Source organism: Dipodomys ordii, unplaced genomic scaffold (assembly GCF_000151885.1).
Source record: "Dipodomys ordii isolate 6190 unplaced genomic scaffold, Dord_2.0 Scaffold19, whole genome shotgun sequence".
NCBI classification, from domain to species: Eukaryota; Metazoa; Chordata; class Mammalia; order Rodentia; family Heteromyidae; genus Dipodomys; species Dipodomys ordii.
In genome coordinates, this window is record NW_012267235.1 from 3347600 (window position 1) to 3363369 (window position 15770).

General features: G+C 38.8%; 1 protein-coding gene across 1 annotated transcript in view; it reads right to left on the bottom strand.

Moving 5' to 3' along the window:
* Positions 1-15770, bottom strand: part of Med13 (mediator complex subunit 13) — a 101559-nt gene that overhangs the window by 70209 nt on the left and 15580 nt on the right. The window contains exons 3-7 of the mRNA XM_013013309.1: positions 8095-8240; positions 7094-7291; positions 3805-3999; positions 2746-2908; positions 2476-2586 (exon numbers count right to left, since the gene is read on the bottom strand). Of these exons, the coding sequence (XP_012868763.1) occupies positions 2476-2586; positions 2746-2908; positions 3805-3999; positions 7094-7291; positions 8095-8240 (813 nt within the window). The remainder of the gene's footprint in view (positions 1-2475; positions 2587-2745; positions 2909-3804; positions 4000-7093; positions 7292-8094; positions 8241-15770) is intronic.

Genomic DNA, 15770 nt, shown 5'->3' on the forward strand with positions numbered 1-15770 from the left:
AAAGGAAAGGAAAAAAAAAAAAAAAAAGCCAGGCGCCTATGGCTCAAGCCAGAAATCCTATCTACTTAAGAGGCTGAGATCTAAAGAGCATAGTTCAAATCCAGCCAGGGCAGAAAAGTTTACAAGACTCTTACCTCCAATTAACCATCCAGAATCCAAAAGGGGAGTTGTGTGGCTCAACTAGTAGAGGGCCACCCTTGAGCAAAACAATTGGGCAAAGGGCATTGGTGGCTCACACCTATAATCCTCAGCACCACACAAACAAAAAGAAAAAAGCCAGAAGTGGTGCTGTGGCTAAAGTGGTAGAGCACTAGCCTTGAGCTGAAGAGCTGAGGGACAGCGCCCAGGCCCAGAGTACAGGCCCCACAACCTGACCCCCCCCAAAAAAAAAAGAAAAGAAAAAAGAGAAGGAAGGAAAGTTGGTGAGGCTCTTATCTCTAATTAACCCAGAAAACTGGAAGTGGTGCTGAGGCACAAGTGATAGAATGCTAGACTTGAGTTAAAAAGCCTAGGGACAGCATCCAGGATCTGAGTTTAAGCCCATAGCCAACAATAACAAAACAAAGAAGTTCAGGGACAGCACCCAGGACCTGAGTCAAGCCCTGGCACGTGCACACACGCACACACGTGCATGCACTTACACACACGTGTGCAAAAGAAAAAGAGGGGGACTGGGAAGGTGGCTCAGTGTGGTAGAGCGCTTGCCTTGCAAGCTTGCCTTGGGTCCGATTCCTTAGCACCACATAAGCAGGAAAAAAAAAGCTGGAAGTGGTGCTATGGCTTAAGTGGTAGAGCGCTAGCCTTGAGCTGAAGAGCTGAGGGACAGTGCCCAGGCCCAGAGTTCAGGCCCCACGACCGGACCCAAAAAAAAGAAAAGAAAAGAAAAAGAGGGGGGAAGACTTTGACTGTAACTTTCACCATTCTATTCCTTTTGCTCAATTCTATAGCAAAGAGAAGGTGGACATTCATTCAGTTCTAAGTACTGGTTTAGGGATGTCAATGCCAGTATTGTTTCTATGACTTTAAAAGCATCCAATCTACTTCTTAATCTATATAGTAAAATAATAAACTTGGTAATAGAGTAATAAAGCCTCTGAAAAGCAAATCTCATCAAAAGTCCACAAGATCTGGTCACACGTGACTCATGTTTGCAATCCTAGACACTCAGAAAGCTGAGACCAGGAGGCTTACAATTTGAAACCAGTCAAAGTCCTCAAGACTCCATCTCCAAATAACCAGCAAAGAAGCAGACAGGGCCATGGCTCAAGTGGTAAAGCACCAGCTGTGAACAAGCAAGCCCAGCAATAATCATACCCCTGAGTTCATACCCCCGTACCAGAAAATAAAAGGAAAAAGAAAAAAGGCCCGTGTGTGTGTGTGTATGTGTGTGTGTGTGTATGTGTATGCATACATACATACATACAATTATCTAAACAATTCCAATGCATCCATTAGAAAGTTCATTTGGCAGTACAATTTACAATCATATTTTATAATCTTATTTTGTAATTTTATTTCAGAAATTTACCTAGAAGTTCCTGGGTACAACTTCCTGGGTTTGATCCCCAGTACTTAAAAAAAAAAAGAGATTACTTGAGATAATTTTCTTAAGTGTACTTTCAGCTGAAGTATGGTTTTCTTAAGAAAATTGTGAGAGCTGGGTAATGCAAACACTCAAGAGGCTGAAACAGGATTTTGGGTTTAATGCCAGCCTGAGCTATTTAGCAAGATTCTTTCTCAAACAAAAAAGAACAGTTAGAAGTATACATGCAAATTTTCTTTTTTTGTTGTTGTTGTTGGTCATGGGGCTTGAACTCTGGGCCTGAGCGCTGTCCCTCAGCTCTTCAGCTCAAGGCAAGCACTCTACCACTTGAGCCACTTCCGGTTTTCTGGTGGTTTATTGGAGATAAGAGTTTCCTGGCCTTTCCTGCCAGGGCTGGCTTTGAACAATGATCCTCAGATCTCAGCCTCCAGAATAGCTAGGATTACAGGCGTGAGCCACCGGCGCCCCACTACATACAAAAATTTTAAAAGGAAAAAAAAGTATACATGTGCCAGGCACCAGTGGTTCACACCTGTAATCCTAGCTACTCTGGAGGCTAAGATCTGAGGATTGCAGGTCAAAGCCAGCCTGGGCAGTAAAGTCCGAGAGACTCATCTCCAATAAACAACCAGAAAACTGGAAGTGGCACTATAGCTCAAGTGGTAGAGTACTTGCCTTGAGGTGAAGAGCTCAAGGACAGCACCCAGGCCCAGAGTTCAAGCCCAATGACTGACTAAAAAAAAAGTGTACATGCCTTTTACATGACTGATACTATGTACACCATTATTTCTCCCTTTTTTTGACTTCTAAAATCACCCTCATTAGGTGCGTGTAAATTATTCCAAATAAAATGAACCTTAAATATTTAGTATTATAACTTTAACACACAAAAATATGCTGATATCAATCAACAAACAAACAAAAAAAACTACCTCAAACAACTGCAACTTGTTCTTTGTGTGACTTCAACAAAATCCCAAGATGCTACCTTATTAGCTATCTCGTCTTCGCATAGGCCACCTGATGAAGCAGAATACTTCCTCCTAAAATTTAAAATTATAAAATTATTTAGAATTTGTAAATTACCTTCAACTTGAAATCACATTAAATTCAATTTGAAATTAAAATTATTTTGAATTAAAAGATAAATGACTAGTCGTTATCAGCATGTAATTTTTAATCTTCAAAATAAAAATACATACTTGTTCTGTGCTCTGTTCATATTGCATTCTTGCCATACTCTATCGACCACATGATTTGCTAATTTTCTGGGTATTTTCCCACCATGGTGGCTAGTACTATCAGTACTGAAGCCATCAGATACTGAAGAAAATTTGACCCACTTCTGGGCAGACTGAGGATCAACTGAAAACAAACAAAAGAGAATAAGCTGCAGGAGAATAAAAGTAGGTTTAAACTAATGTTATGTTGGGTTTTTTTTTTCTAATTTGTGTACTACTTGCTCTATCTATCTACCTGGTAAGCCTATATATACCTTGAGACAAAAGAACAAACCCAAAAAACCCAATGCTACTATTTTAATTTTTTTTTTTTTTTGGTCGGTCGTGGGGCTTGAACTCTGGGCCTGGGCGCTGTCCCTCAGCCCTTCAGCTCAAGGCTAGCGCTCTACCGCTTGAGCTACAGTGCCACTTCCAGTTTTCTGGTGGTTTATTGGAGATAGGAGTCTCACGGTCTCTCCTGCCCGGGCTGGCTTTGAACCGCGATCCTCAGTTCTCAGCCTCCTGAGTAGCTAGGATTACAGGAGTGAGCCACCAGGGCCCGGCCCAATGCTATTATTTTAAATACAGAAAGCAAAAAATCTGAACAGGCAATGTAAATTGAATGATAATGTTTAAATATCGATATCATGACATGGGAATAAATACAAATTTTAGAGGCCAAGGGGTATAGCAGAGGTAGAATACTTGAAAACATGCTGAGCTGAATTCCTAGCACACACACACACACACACACACATATGTACATATGTGTACCAGACTGGGCATAGTTTTGGGCAACATACTGACTGTAGGAATCATGGCTGTAGCTTCTCAAATGGTTCAGAAAAGACCAGTAATAATGAACAAACACACAGAAGCTGATACAACAAATGTTAAGAAATGTAGAAAAGGGAGTTTTTTGTATTATACTTGCAACTTTTCAAAACTTTTCAATAACTTTTCAACTATTTCAAAATAAATTATTTTTAAGTGCCTATGTGCTCAGACAGTCACCAGAGGTAAAACAGGTTAGTCTAATACCTGTTTGGACTTCCTCAGGCGATGTAGGTGGTGTAAGAGTAACTGAAGACATAGCAGGATCTCGTGTAGAAGCAGGCACTTGGTGGACACCCAAGCAAGAAGCTGAACAGTGAGAGGATCCCACAGAGCTAGGAGTAGGAATGTCTGACTGAGGGACCAGAACAAAGCATGCTGGGTAGATCATTCGAACACCAGCTGAAAGAGGGAAAAAAAACAGAAAAATTGTTATTATGACTATAATGAAATTAGTTTCATTTAAAGATTTATAAAGAGATGGACTAAAAACATTTTTTCTTCAAGATGACAATTTGTAACAGATTTTCTAAGCAATGTTATCTCCCATTTTCACATCTGTATAAATAATTATCTAAAACTGAGAAGCAAATGTCAGTCTAAATAATAAAATATTTGTGCCAAGTGAAAAAAAAATAGAAAAAGAAAAAAAATCCATTAACCTTATGGTGTAACCGGAAGATATTTATTCTCCCCACTTGGGGAGTCAGCTTATACTTGTTTTCTACTTGTTTATAGCTATCCTTTCACCTTTCAAATAAACTTACTGCTTGAAAATTAATAAGAAAATAAAAATACTATTAAGTGTGGTGGCGAATGCCTATAATCCCAACACTTGGAAAGATGAAACAGGAGGATTATCAGTTTGAAGCCAGCCTTGGCCATCTAGCAAAACTTCACACACACACACACACACACACACACACGCACGCACACACGCACACACGCACACACACACACACACACACACCTCTCCCCCCCCCCCCCCCGCCATAAAACAAAAACCTAACCATAAAGGAAAAATAAAATGAAATATGTCCCTTTGGCATACCATTTCCCTCCCTCCCTCCCTACCTCCCTCCCTTCCTTCCTTCCTAAACCACAACAAGCAGGGTGCTGGTGGCTCATGCCTATAATCCAAGCTACTCAGGAGGCTAAGATCTGAGGATTGTGGTTCAAAGCCAGTCTGGGCAACAAAGTCTGTGAGACTCTTCATGTCCAATAAAACACCAGAAAGTGGAAGTGGTACTGTGGCTCAAGTGGTAGAACATTAGCCTTGAGCTGAAGAGGTGAGGGACCCAGAGTTCAAGCCCCACAACCACAACACACACACACACACACACACACACACACACACAAAACAACCTGTTAATAGTGGTTACTTTGATGAGAAACTTATAAAGCAGCTTTCTCTTTTCAGTTCTCTAACTATGCATATTTAGAGTTGTTTTTCTTAAATTTTTTTTTGCTTTTTAAAAAATTTATAAATTTAACAAGGGCAATCTATGCACTACAATTAGAGACTATTTTCTGTTTTTCTTCGTTACATGTCCCTATTTTAAAAGCCAGTAAAGGCTGGGCAATTGTGGCTTACACTTGTAATCCTAGTGACTCAGGAGGGTAAGATCTGAGGGTCACAGTTCAAAACCAATCTTGCCAAGAAAGTCCATGAGAATCTTATCTCCAGTAAACTACCAGAAAACTAGAAGTGGAGCTGTGGCTCAAAGTGGTAGTGTTAGCCTTCAGCAAAAGAGATAGCATCCAGGCCCTGAATTCAAGTTCCTGGGGGGGGGGGGGGGGGGGGAGTGTAGTAAATGTGTTTGTTCTGTTTAGGTCACAATGTTTTAGCAATGATGTTATTAACTGGATACTGATAGTTCTTTTTTTTTGGGGGGGGGTGTTTTTTTGTTTTGCCAATCCTTGGGCTTGAACTCAGGGCCTGGAGCTATCCTTTGAGCTTTTGTACTCAAGGCTGATATTCTACCACTTGAGCCACAGCTCTACTTCTGGCTTTTGTTGGTGGTAGTTAATTAAAGAGTCTCATGGACTTTTCCACCTGGGCTGCCTTCAAACCACTACCTTTGTATCTCAGCCTTTTGAGTAGCTAGGATTACAGGCAATGGGCCACCAGCACCTGGCTGATAATCTTTTTTTTGACCAAGCATAGCAGCATATAGTTGTAATTCTAGCACTCATCTGGCTTAGCAGAGGTTCACAAGTTCAAAGATGGTATAGGCTATATAGTTAAGTTCAATGCTATCCTGGACTACACAAAGAAATCCTGTCTACGCACACACGCACACATACACACGCACACATACACACACACACTCAAATGAGGCAATCTTTATATATAACATTTTCATTAGAGTCCTTATAGTATTATAGATTCTAACCCCCAAGTATCTTCTTAATTATACATTCCATATGCTTCAAAGATTTCCTAAAGTGGTGTGTGAGTGTGTGTGTGCGTGTGTGTTTCTCACCCTTCTTTTTTTTTTTTGGGGGGGGGTCTGGTCATGGGGCCTGAACTCTGGGCCTGGGCACTGTCCCTCAGCTCTTCAGCTCAAGGCTAGCGCTCTACCACTTGAGCCACAGCACCACTTCCAGCTTTTTTCTTTTTGCTTATGTGGTGCTGAGGAATCGAACCCAGGGCCTCTGGCATGCAAGGCATGCACTCTACCACTGAGCCACCTTCCCAGCCCCCGCTTCTCACCCTTCTGTCAAGCTTGATCATGTAACTTTTTCTGGAATATAAGTAAAAACAGTAAATATATGCCACATCCTAACAGGAGATTTAAATGTACTTGCCGGGTCAGCCTCACTTACTGCTGTCTTCTGCTAAGAGATTAGCATGTCCTAGATATGAGTCACCCTGTTAACTTAGATCCTTGAATGTTAACACATACAGAATAAATCTAATCTGAAAAGAGCTGACCTAAATAGAGCATACTAAAACCTCAATGTTCCTTAGGAACATTTTCTGTTACAGGAATGGACTAACTATATCTTCAAATTCAAATTCTGAAGGCTATCAACTTTGCAGCCTCCCAATATTAACCCATACAATTATTTTTATCTTACCCTTGGCATGCTTCCTTTTAGACAGAATCTTTTCCTATCCCAATGACTTTACCTTTGCCGTGTAGTTTTGTCTAATGTAATGTGAGCAGGTTTAACAGACATCCTCATCCCAGCAGAAGCTTTAAATACACTTACATGGTTAAGACTTGGTCCCTATATTATTACTCTGTTTTCAAAAGAAGAGTATGTCCCAGATACTGGGAACTCCTTTAACCTAGATTGCAGAATGAACCAAATCACATGGAGCCAATCACAGATAACTATCTGCATTTAGGTAATAGGACCAAGAAATAAACAAGAAATAAATGTTCAGTGTTGAAAGCCCATGGAGTATTGGTTTTTACTATTCAGGAAAATCTAATACATACAGTTGCCTATTTTCCCCCTTAGGCTTAAGAACAATAATTCATACCAACAAGAACTTCTACTGCAGCTAAGGAATCATCTTCCCAATCCATATCTTCCTGTTTTTCTTCAGACATTTCCTTTGAGCAACAAGAGATAGGATAGAACTGTTTCCATTCACCAATCAATTTTTTTGTAGCTGAATCAGACATCTTGAATGCCTGTCCTGTGAGAGTTCCATTTAGTCCAAATGGGCTTAAGATAACTAGAAATCCAAAGCAGACATCAAGTAAGTAACTGAAGAGTGTTACAACAAAGAAGAAAACATTGAACAATGTTTCATGTAATTATACAAGTGTAATAAAGGAAAAGGATTAATGATCATTTTTAGAAAATACAACACACTAAGATTATAAAAAATTAAAAGTATCTATTCCAAAGTCAGAAATAAACTCAAATTCAATTTGAACTGGGGATGTGTGCCCTATGTATCCTTAATTTCTTTTGACTCAACCTAAGGAAAAGCAACTTGCAGAGAAACTGTGTAGATATATTGAGGGTATAGCTCAAGTAGTAGAGCTCCAAGTTGAATTGAAATCCTAATAATACCAAAAAAAAATTAAAAGGAAAAACTATGTAAATCTAAATACATACAATGTACTACCACATAAAATATGAAAAATGAAAGGTTTAAATTTAAAAGAACATATTTGAATACAAGCCAGAAATCTAAAACATATTCTTTATAGTTCAACTAATTCCATGGTATAAAATGATATTTGGTCTCCTGTGTTACAATCTTACACATGGTTTATATGGTCTGATATACAAGATAACTCTAAAAATATTAAAACAGAAAATATTGGCAATAAGCTACTTAGCAGAATACAGAAAAGATTAAAATGTAAGCAGTCATGTTCAAGGATCCTTAAATTAGTAACTCTTCTACAAACTTATTTTTGACATAATATTCTAATGGGTAATGTAAAATTACCAACTTGATAAGGTTCTTCTTGAAACAACAATAAGCGATCAAATACCTAAATAATGGATAATGAAATTATCTACCTTGAAATGGGCTATTAGACTGTTGAGCAAGGGTGATATGCTCTTCACTGAGAAGGTATACAGGTTGATGTTGATTAATTTCCACACTGGTACAAACATTACTGTCTCCATGCAAGAAAAAGGTGAAAGAGCAGGACAAGTGTTCACTAATAAAGAAGAAAAAGTTACATTTTAGTGATGATTAGCAAAAATAAGTTATCTTGATTTTCTTTATTAAGAAGTTTATACACCAAAATGTATACTTTCTTTAGCCCAGAAATTCATCTGAAGAAAAAAGAAAATCATGGCTATGAATAAAGATTTGCCCAAAAGAATGCTCTTCACAGCACTGTTTATAGTAAGGAGTTGCAAACAAATGAACAAGTTAAACAAGTTAGTACACACACTCACATATACAATTTTTAACCACAAAAATAGCCTTTGTAAGGGGGGAAGTAACAATAGTATGATCTCAATTTTTTTTTTTTGGGGGGGGGTGTCGGTCAGTCATGTGGCTTGAACTCTGGGCCTGGGCGCTGTCCCTCAGCTCTTGAGCTCAAGGCTAGAGCTCTACCACTTGAGCCACAGCTCCATTTCTGGTCTTCCAAGTGGTTTATTGGAGATAAAGAGTCTCACAGGCTGGCTTTGAAGCACCATCCTCAGATTTCAGCCTCTTGAGTAGCTAGGATTACAGGCATGAACCACCAGTGCCCTGCTGATCTCAATTTTTTTAGAGAAAAAAGTTTTTTATCTATAAAAAAAACTTTAGATTGGAGTCTTGGAATTTAACTCAATGGTAGAGTGCTTACACAGCATGTGTACAAAAAAATAAATAAAATAAAAACAAAAAAACCCCACAAAAACAAGCCCTGGATTCAATACCTAGCATTGCCAAAATTTCTTTTTAAATTTAAGTTTAAAATTGCAATAGTGGTCATAATTTTTATTTTATCTATTTTCCTTCTCTATAAGAAATATACTTTCTTCATTATTTTTCAAAAATAACAATTAGTGAAATTGGGCTATGTTCAATCAATCATTTAATTAAATGCAATTCAAACACTTCTGTACTTAATGAATTTAAATCCAAGTGCCACCAGGAAAAAAAGTAATAAACTCAATCTTATTATTTCTATCTAGTAGTATCGCTATCTAGTATTTCCCAATAATGGTATGATCCTTGTATTGCAAAACAACATGCTGAATACAAACCAAAACCTAAACACTCAAAAACAAAAAGGCATATTAAAAAAATTGTACTAAAAACGTTATATATTCAAATTTATATGCACTATAATGTATACTAAATCACTTAAGTAAAAAATAAGAGTTATCAGTGGTAGAGCACTTGCCTTGCATGCATGAGGCCCTGGGTTCGATTCCTCAGCATGACATAAGCCAAAAAAAAGGTGGAAGTGGCGCTCTGGCTCAAGTGGTAGACCTCTAGCCTTGAACTGAAGAGCTGAGGGACAGCGCCCAAGCCCAGAGTTCAGGCCCCGTGACCAGACCCCATCTTCCCCCCCCAAAAAAAGTTATTTATTCAACAAATATTTTGGACTAAGCACACAGTACTATGCTAGGCATAAAATTGTCATATTCCAGTTACAGTAAGTGCTATAACCAAAATTAAGTGCATCTACAAACCAATTAAAAAACAAACAAAAACAGTTCCTGTGTTGGAGCTGAGTGCTGGTGGTTCACGCCTGAAATCCCAGCTTCTTTAGATGTTGAGGTCTAAGGACCACAGTTCAAAACTAGTCCATGCAGAAATGTCTGTGAGATACTTATCTCCAACTAACCACCAATTAACCACCAAAGTAGAGCACAAGCCTTGAGTGAAAAAAATCAAGTGAGAGCAAGAAGCAAATCACTTACTACTTCTACCTCATCTCTTAATAGTCTTTTTTTTTTTTTTGTCGATCATGTAACTTGGGTGCTGTCCCTCAGCGCTTCAGCTCAAGGCCAGAGCTCTGCCACTTGAGCCACAGCGCCACTTCCGGCTTTTTTTTGGCTTATGTCATGCTGAGGAATCGAACCAGGGCCTCATGCATGCAAGGCAAGCGCTCTACCACTGAGCCACCTTCCCAGCCCTGTCTTTTGTTTTTATTCACCATCTTACTATGCAGCCCATAATTTGAGGTTCTTCTACCTCATTCACCTGTGCTATCACTATAGGTATGTGCTATAAGTGAGTTATCTCCTTGCCTTGAACTGCTGTCAGTGATTTTTCTAAAAATTGTGATCACAAAGCTGGAAAGCTCAAAACTCATGTAATTCCTCAATGCCTTCCAGACTAAACCCAAAAATATCTTAGCATAGCAGTTATTAGACCTTTAGAATTTGATCCTTGCCAAACTCTCTAAACAGAGATACTTAATTGACAAAGAATTCCCTTTTGTCACACCCTTGTGCCAACTTCTCTCACAAAGTTCTTTTAACTCCCTGCCAAATTATCAATTCCTTAAGAGAAACCGAAACTTTTAGTCATCTGTGTAAAATTGAGTTATTCCCAATTTTCCACCTCCTCGCCTTAAAAAAAAAAAGTCAGGTGTGCTGATTCTGTAATCCTAGCGACTCAGGAAGTTGAGATCAGAATGGCAATTCAAGACCAACCCTGGGCAAAATTTCATGAGACTCCTACCTCATCCAATAAAAAGATGAGTGCCATAGCAAATACTTGTCATCCCAGCTACGAAAGACATAAATAGGAAGCTTGTGGTCCAGATCACCTGGGCAAGAAAAAAGCCTTATCCAAGCAATAACAAAAGCAAAATGGGCTGGGGATGTGACTCAAATGGTAGAGCTCCTGCCTTAGCTAGTGCAAGGCCCTGAATTCAATCATTAAAAAAAAAGATAAATGATTAAAAAGAAAAAGTCTGGCTGGTTTATAGTTCAGAATAACATAAAAACACAAAATCTACCACCATAACCATTTATAAGTATACTGCTAAGGATATTCATTGTTATCAACTATAACATTTCATCTAAAAATTCAGAATTCTATATTCTTTAAACAATAACTTATCCTTTTCTCCATATTCTCAACAGCTGCTTTCTATTTCTATGAATTTAACTACTTTATGTATCTCAAGTGGAATTATACAGTATCTGTCTTTTTGGTTTACTTCTATTAGTAGAATATCTCATTGTGTGAACTGCTTTTTTCACTTTGTTTATTATATATTTTGATGAATGAAAGTTTTAAAGATTGATATCCCATTTGTCTATTTTTTGTTTTGCTGCCTGTGCTTACATCCAAGAAAAAGTACAATGTCATTAAATATTTTGCTATTTTCTTCTAGGAGATTTATAGCTGTATATATAATACTTTTAAATCTTAATAATTTTCAATTAGTTTTTATTCATACACGGTAAGGAGTCAACTTCATTCTTTTTCACTTGACTATCCTAACACCTGACTATTCCAACACCATTTGTCAAGGAAACTAATCTTTGAGTATTTTGGACCTTGTGTCACAGAACACTTGACCCTATACGCAGCAGTTTATTTCTAGGCTCTCTATTTCGTTCCATTGGTCTATCTGTTTTATACCAGTACTGTAGTTTTGATTACAGTAGCTTTGTGCTATGTTTTGATCAGCCTTCTCAAACTAAACTGTTAGATCTGTAAAGTCATATCAATTAGAAGGCAAACACACTTCTCTAAACCTGACTTCTATAAACTCTTGACTTGATTTAGCCAAGGAAATGTTTAAAATGTGCTTATGCAACTCAGCTTCTCCTCAAGTGTTTTCTCTACCAGTATAAAAACATGCCCTGGCTGGTTTCCTGGTCTAGAAGATGAGAAACATACGGAAGAGCTCTCTCTATCCAATTTGAAGCTTAAAGCATGGCCTAGATTGGCTAAGACCCAAACCCCAATGTGACATGCAGAAACATCAGTGAGAATACATATTTTTCCCTTTGTGGTGCTGGAGATCAAACATAGGGATTTGTGTATGCCAGACAAGCACACTACCACTGAGCTACATCTCCAGACTACAACTGTTATTTCTTTTTTTTGGAGTGGGGGAAGGGGGCGCAGTTGATCATGGGGGCTTGAACTCTGGGCCTGGACAATGTCCCTGAGCTCTTCAGCTCAAGGATAGTGCTCTACCACTTGAGCAACAGCGCCACTTCCGGTTTTCTGGTGGTTAAATGATTTAAGAGTTTCAAGGACTTCCTTGACCAGGCTGGCTTTGAAGTGTGGTCCTCAGATCTCAGCTTCCTAAGTAGCTAGGATTACAAGGGTGAGCCACAAGCACCCAGCTGTTATTTTTAAACCATTAAATTTTGGTATGGTTTGGTTGCATAATTACTGATATAGAAATTAGTGCTAAAAGTGAGGTGCCATCATAACAAAATCTAAAATCAATGCAGCTTTGATACCAGATAGTAGATGACAAGAAACACAGAACAGTAGAAAAGTAGTAAAGAAACCACTGTGTGAAGCTAGAAAAATGGTGGCACAAGTTATATAATGAAGAGATATTTTATAAAGCTGCTTGAAATAATATGGAAGGAAGAAAATATCATACTGATAAATTTACATTCTTAGAACAGATCAGGTCAAAATGCAGATTATTACTAGACAGAGTTAATAAAGTATTAAAAGAAAATGATTAATTCAGAAAACTGTGGACTCGCAAACATTTAGGCAAAATAGTTAGCCTAGATCCTACAGAAGTTGAAAATAAAACTATTTCCCAATAATGTGGCCATTAGCCGGTGGCTCATGAATGTAATCCTAGCTACACAGGAGGCTGAGATCTAAGGATTGCAGTTCAAAGCCACCCAGGGCTCCAATAAACCACTCAGAAAACTGGAAGAGGCACTGTGGCTCAAGTGGTAAGAGTGCTAGCCTTGAGCTGAAGAGCTGAGGGACAGCACCCAAGCCAAGTTCAAGTCCCAAGACTGACAAAAAAAAAAAAAAGGTGGCCATTATAATAATGCCTCAGGAAAAAGTCCTAATTAGGAATGTGACTCTAAAGTTAAGCAAGGTGGCACTTGCCTGTAAACTCAAGCACTAGGGAGTATAAGCCAAGACTATCTCAAAAAAATAAATAAATAAAAACAAAAAGTATAACTCTGGGCTGCAGAGTGGTAAAGTATAGCTGAGTTTGATTCTCTAGCACAGAAAATTGAAAGAAAGAAAGAGAGGGGCTGGGAAGGTGGCTCAGTGGTAGAGTGCTTGCCTTGCATACATGAAGCCCTGGATTTGATTCCTCAGCACCACATAAGCAAAAAGAAAAAAGCCAGAAGTGGCACTGTGGCTCAAGTGGTATAGCACTAGCTTTGAGTTGAAGAGCTGAGGGACAGCGCCCAGGCCCAGAGTTCAGGCCCCATGACTGGACCCAAAAAGAAAGAAAGAAAGAAAGAAGAAAAGAAAAGAAAAGGTGATTCTAATTCTTTGTTGAGATCAAACACTGCAGGCCAGGCTGGATTATACAGTGGGAACCTATCTCAGAACACTTTATGATTCTTGGTAACCATGAAACATTAAGATTAGGGATTCATTTACATTATTTTAAACATTCATACACTGATACTTTTCAATGAAATATCTAAAGAAATACTATATAATGCAACAAACCTTGTGCTTTTAAATGGCCTTTTGTCTGACACAAATCTACAATTAAAGCAAAGATATAGAGCATATAAATATTAAGAATAATTTCTAAATGAATTTTTCCCATTTGCAAGAGGTTTTTACTAATTGTTGTTTCAAATTAAAGAGAGGGGAAAGGGAGCTGTTGAAGAACTAGCAAAGGGGAACTGTACTATTCCACCAACAGAGACACAGACAGGAGTGAGAGGAAGCAAAGGGAGACCTGCTGTGGGAAGAACCCAAAAGGAGGGAACTAGCGTGATCCTACATCACCAAGGACTCTGGTTCTTCAGATGGGCAAGGTCTTTCCCCCCAATCTGGGCCTGGTCCTCCAACTGCCTGCCCCCAAGGAGCGCACCCCTGAAGTGCCCTGCCCCTACCTCCCTGCAGCACTATTGGAAAGCTGCAGGGCCTGCCCTCCCCACCTGTCAAGAGATTCTTCAAATTTTCCTAATAATATGCAAGTAGCCAAGAAAAAAATTATGCTCAATATCCCTATTCAATGGGGAAATGTAAGTGAAAAACACAATTAAAATACTACTTCATATCCACAAAGATGGTTTGTGTTAAATAAATAAAACAGCCGGATACCAGTGGCTCACGCTGTAATACTATTCAGGAGGTTGAGAACTGAGGATCCTAGTTCAAAACCAGCCCAGCAGGAAAATGTTTAAGAGTCTTATTTCCAATTAGCTACCAAAAAAGCCAGAAGTAGAGCTATAGCTGAAAAGGTAGAGCACTAGTCTTCAGAACAAAGGCTCAGGGACAAGGCATGGGAAAAAATTAAAACAATCCAGGCACCAGTGGCTCACAGCAATAATCATAGCTACTCAGGAGGTAGAGATCTAAGGATCATGGTTGGAGACCAGCCTAGGCAGAAAAGTCCACGAAGAGACTCTGATCTCTATTAACCACCAGAAAACTTGAAGTGGCACTGACTCAAAGTGGTAGAGTGCTAGCCTTGAATGAAAAAGCTCAGGGACAGCGCCTAGGCCCTGAGTTCAAGCCCCATGATTGGCAATAAATAGATAAAAAAATATATTTAAAAAAATAGCCTAGCAAACAAGTATTGGTCAGGATGGGCAGAAATTAAAACTCCTTTATATATGCAACAGCCAAAAGGTGGAAACAACACAAATGTCTACTACCAAATTAATGATAAAGTAAATTGGTATATACATGTTATAGAATACTATTCAGTTTTAGAATTTAAAAGAAATCCTGTCACGTGCTACAAATGAATGAACCTTGAAGATAAGCCATGTGAAATAAATCAGACAGAAAAGGCCAAATTATTGTATAAATCCACTTCCTTTAAACCTGTAATACTAAAATAAATTATTTGCTTAGAAAAAGTTTACAGGGAACGAGGGGGGAAATAAAAGTTATTGTTCTGAAGATGGATAGTAGTTATGGATGCATAACAATGTGAATGTACTTAATGACAATGTTATACACTGAAAAATAATAAAAATTATTTTTAAAAAAATCAGTGCTGGGCTGGGAAGGTGGCTCAGTGGTAGAGCGAGCACTTGCCTTGCATGCATGAGGCCCTGAGTTCGATTCCTCTGCACCACATAAGCAAAGAAAAAAAGCCGGAAGTGGCGCTGTGGTTCAACTGGTAGAGCACTAGCCTTGAGCTGAAGAACTGAGGGATAGCGCCCAGGCCAGGAGTTCAGGCCCCATGACCGGACCCCCCCCCAAAAAAAAAAAAATCAGTACTTTTGGTAGGACTGGATTTGAACTCAGGGCTTTGCTCTTTCTAGGGAGGCACTACAACAAACCTCTAGCCCTTTCTGCACTGGTTATTTTTGAGATAGGATGTTGCTTCCTGCCAAGTACATGCCTGGACCTCAGTCTGCCTATTTTAGGCTTCCTGTCTTAGCAGAGATGATGTGCCTAAGATATCCAAACCAAAACATTGAGCTACTGGTTGAAAGAATGTCCCAAGTATATACTAAGGTCAATCTCTCAAACAATTAGGACTATAGGTGTAAGCCAGCCAATGGTGCTCAGCTAGTGGCTAGTTAATTTTGAGATAGGATATGGCTTCTTGCCCAGGTACATACTTAGATAACTGTGGAGTCTC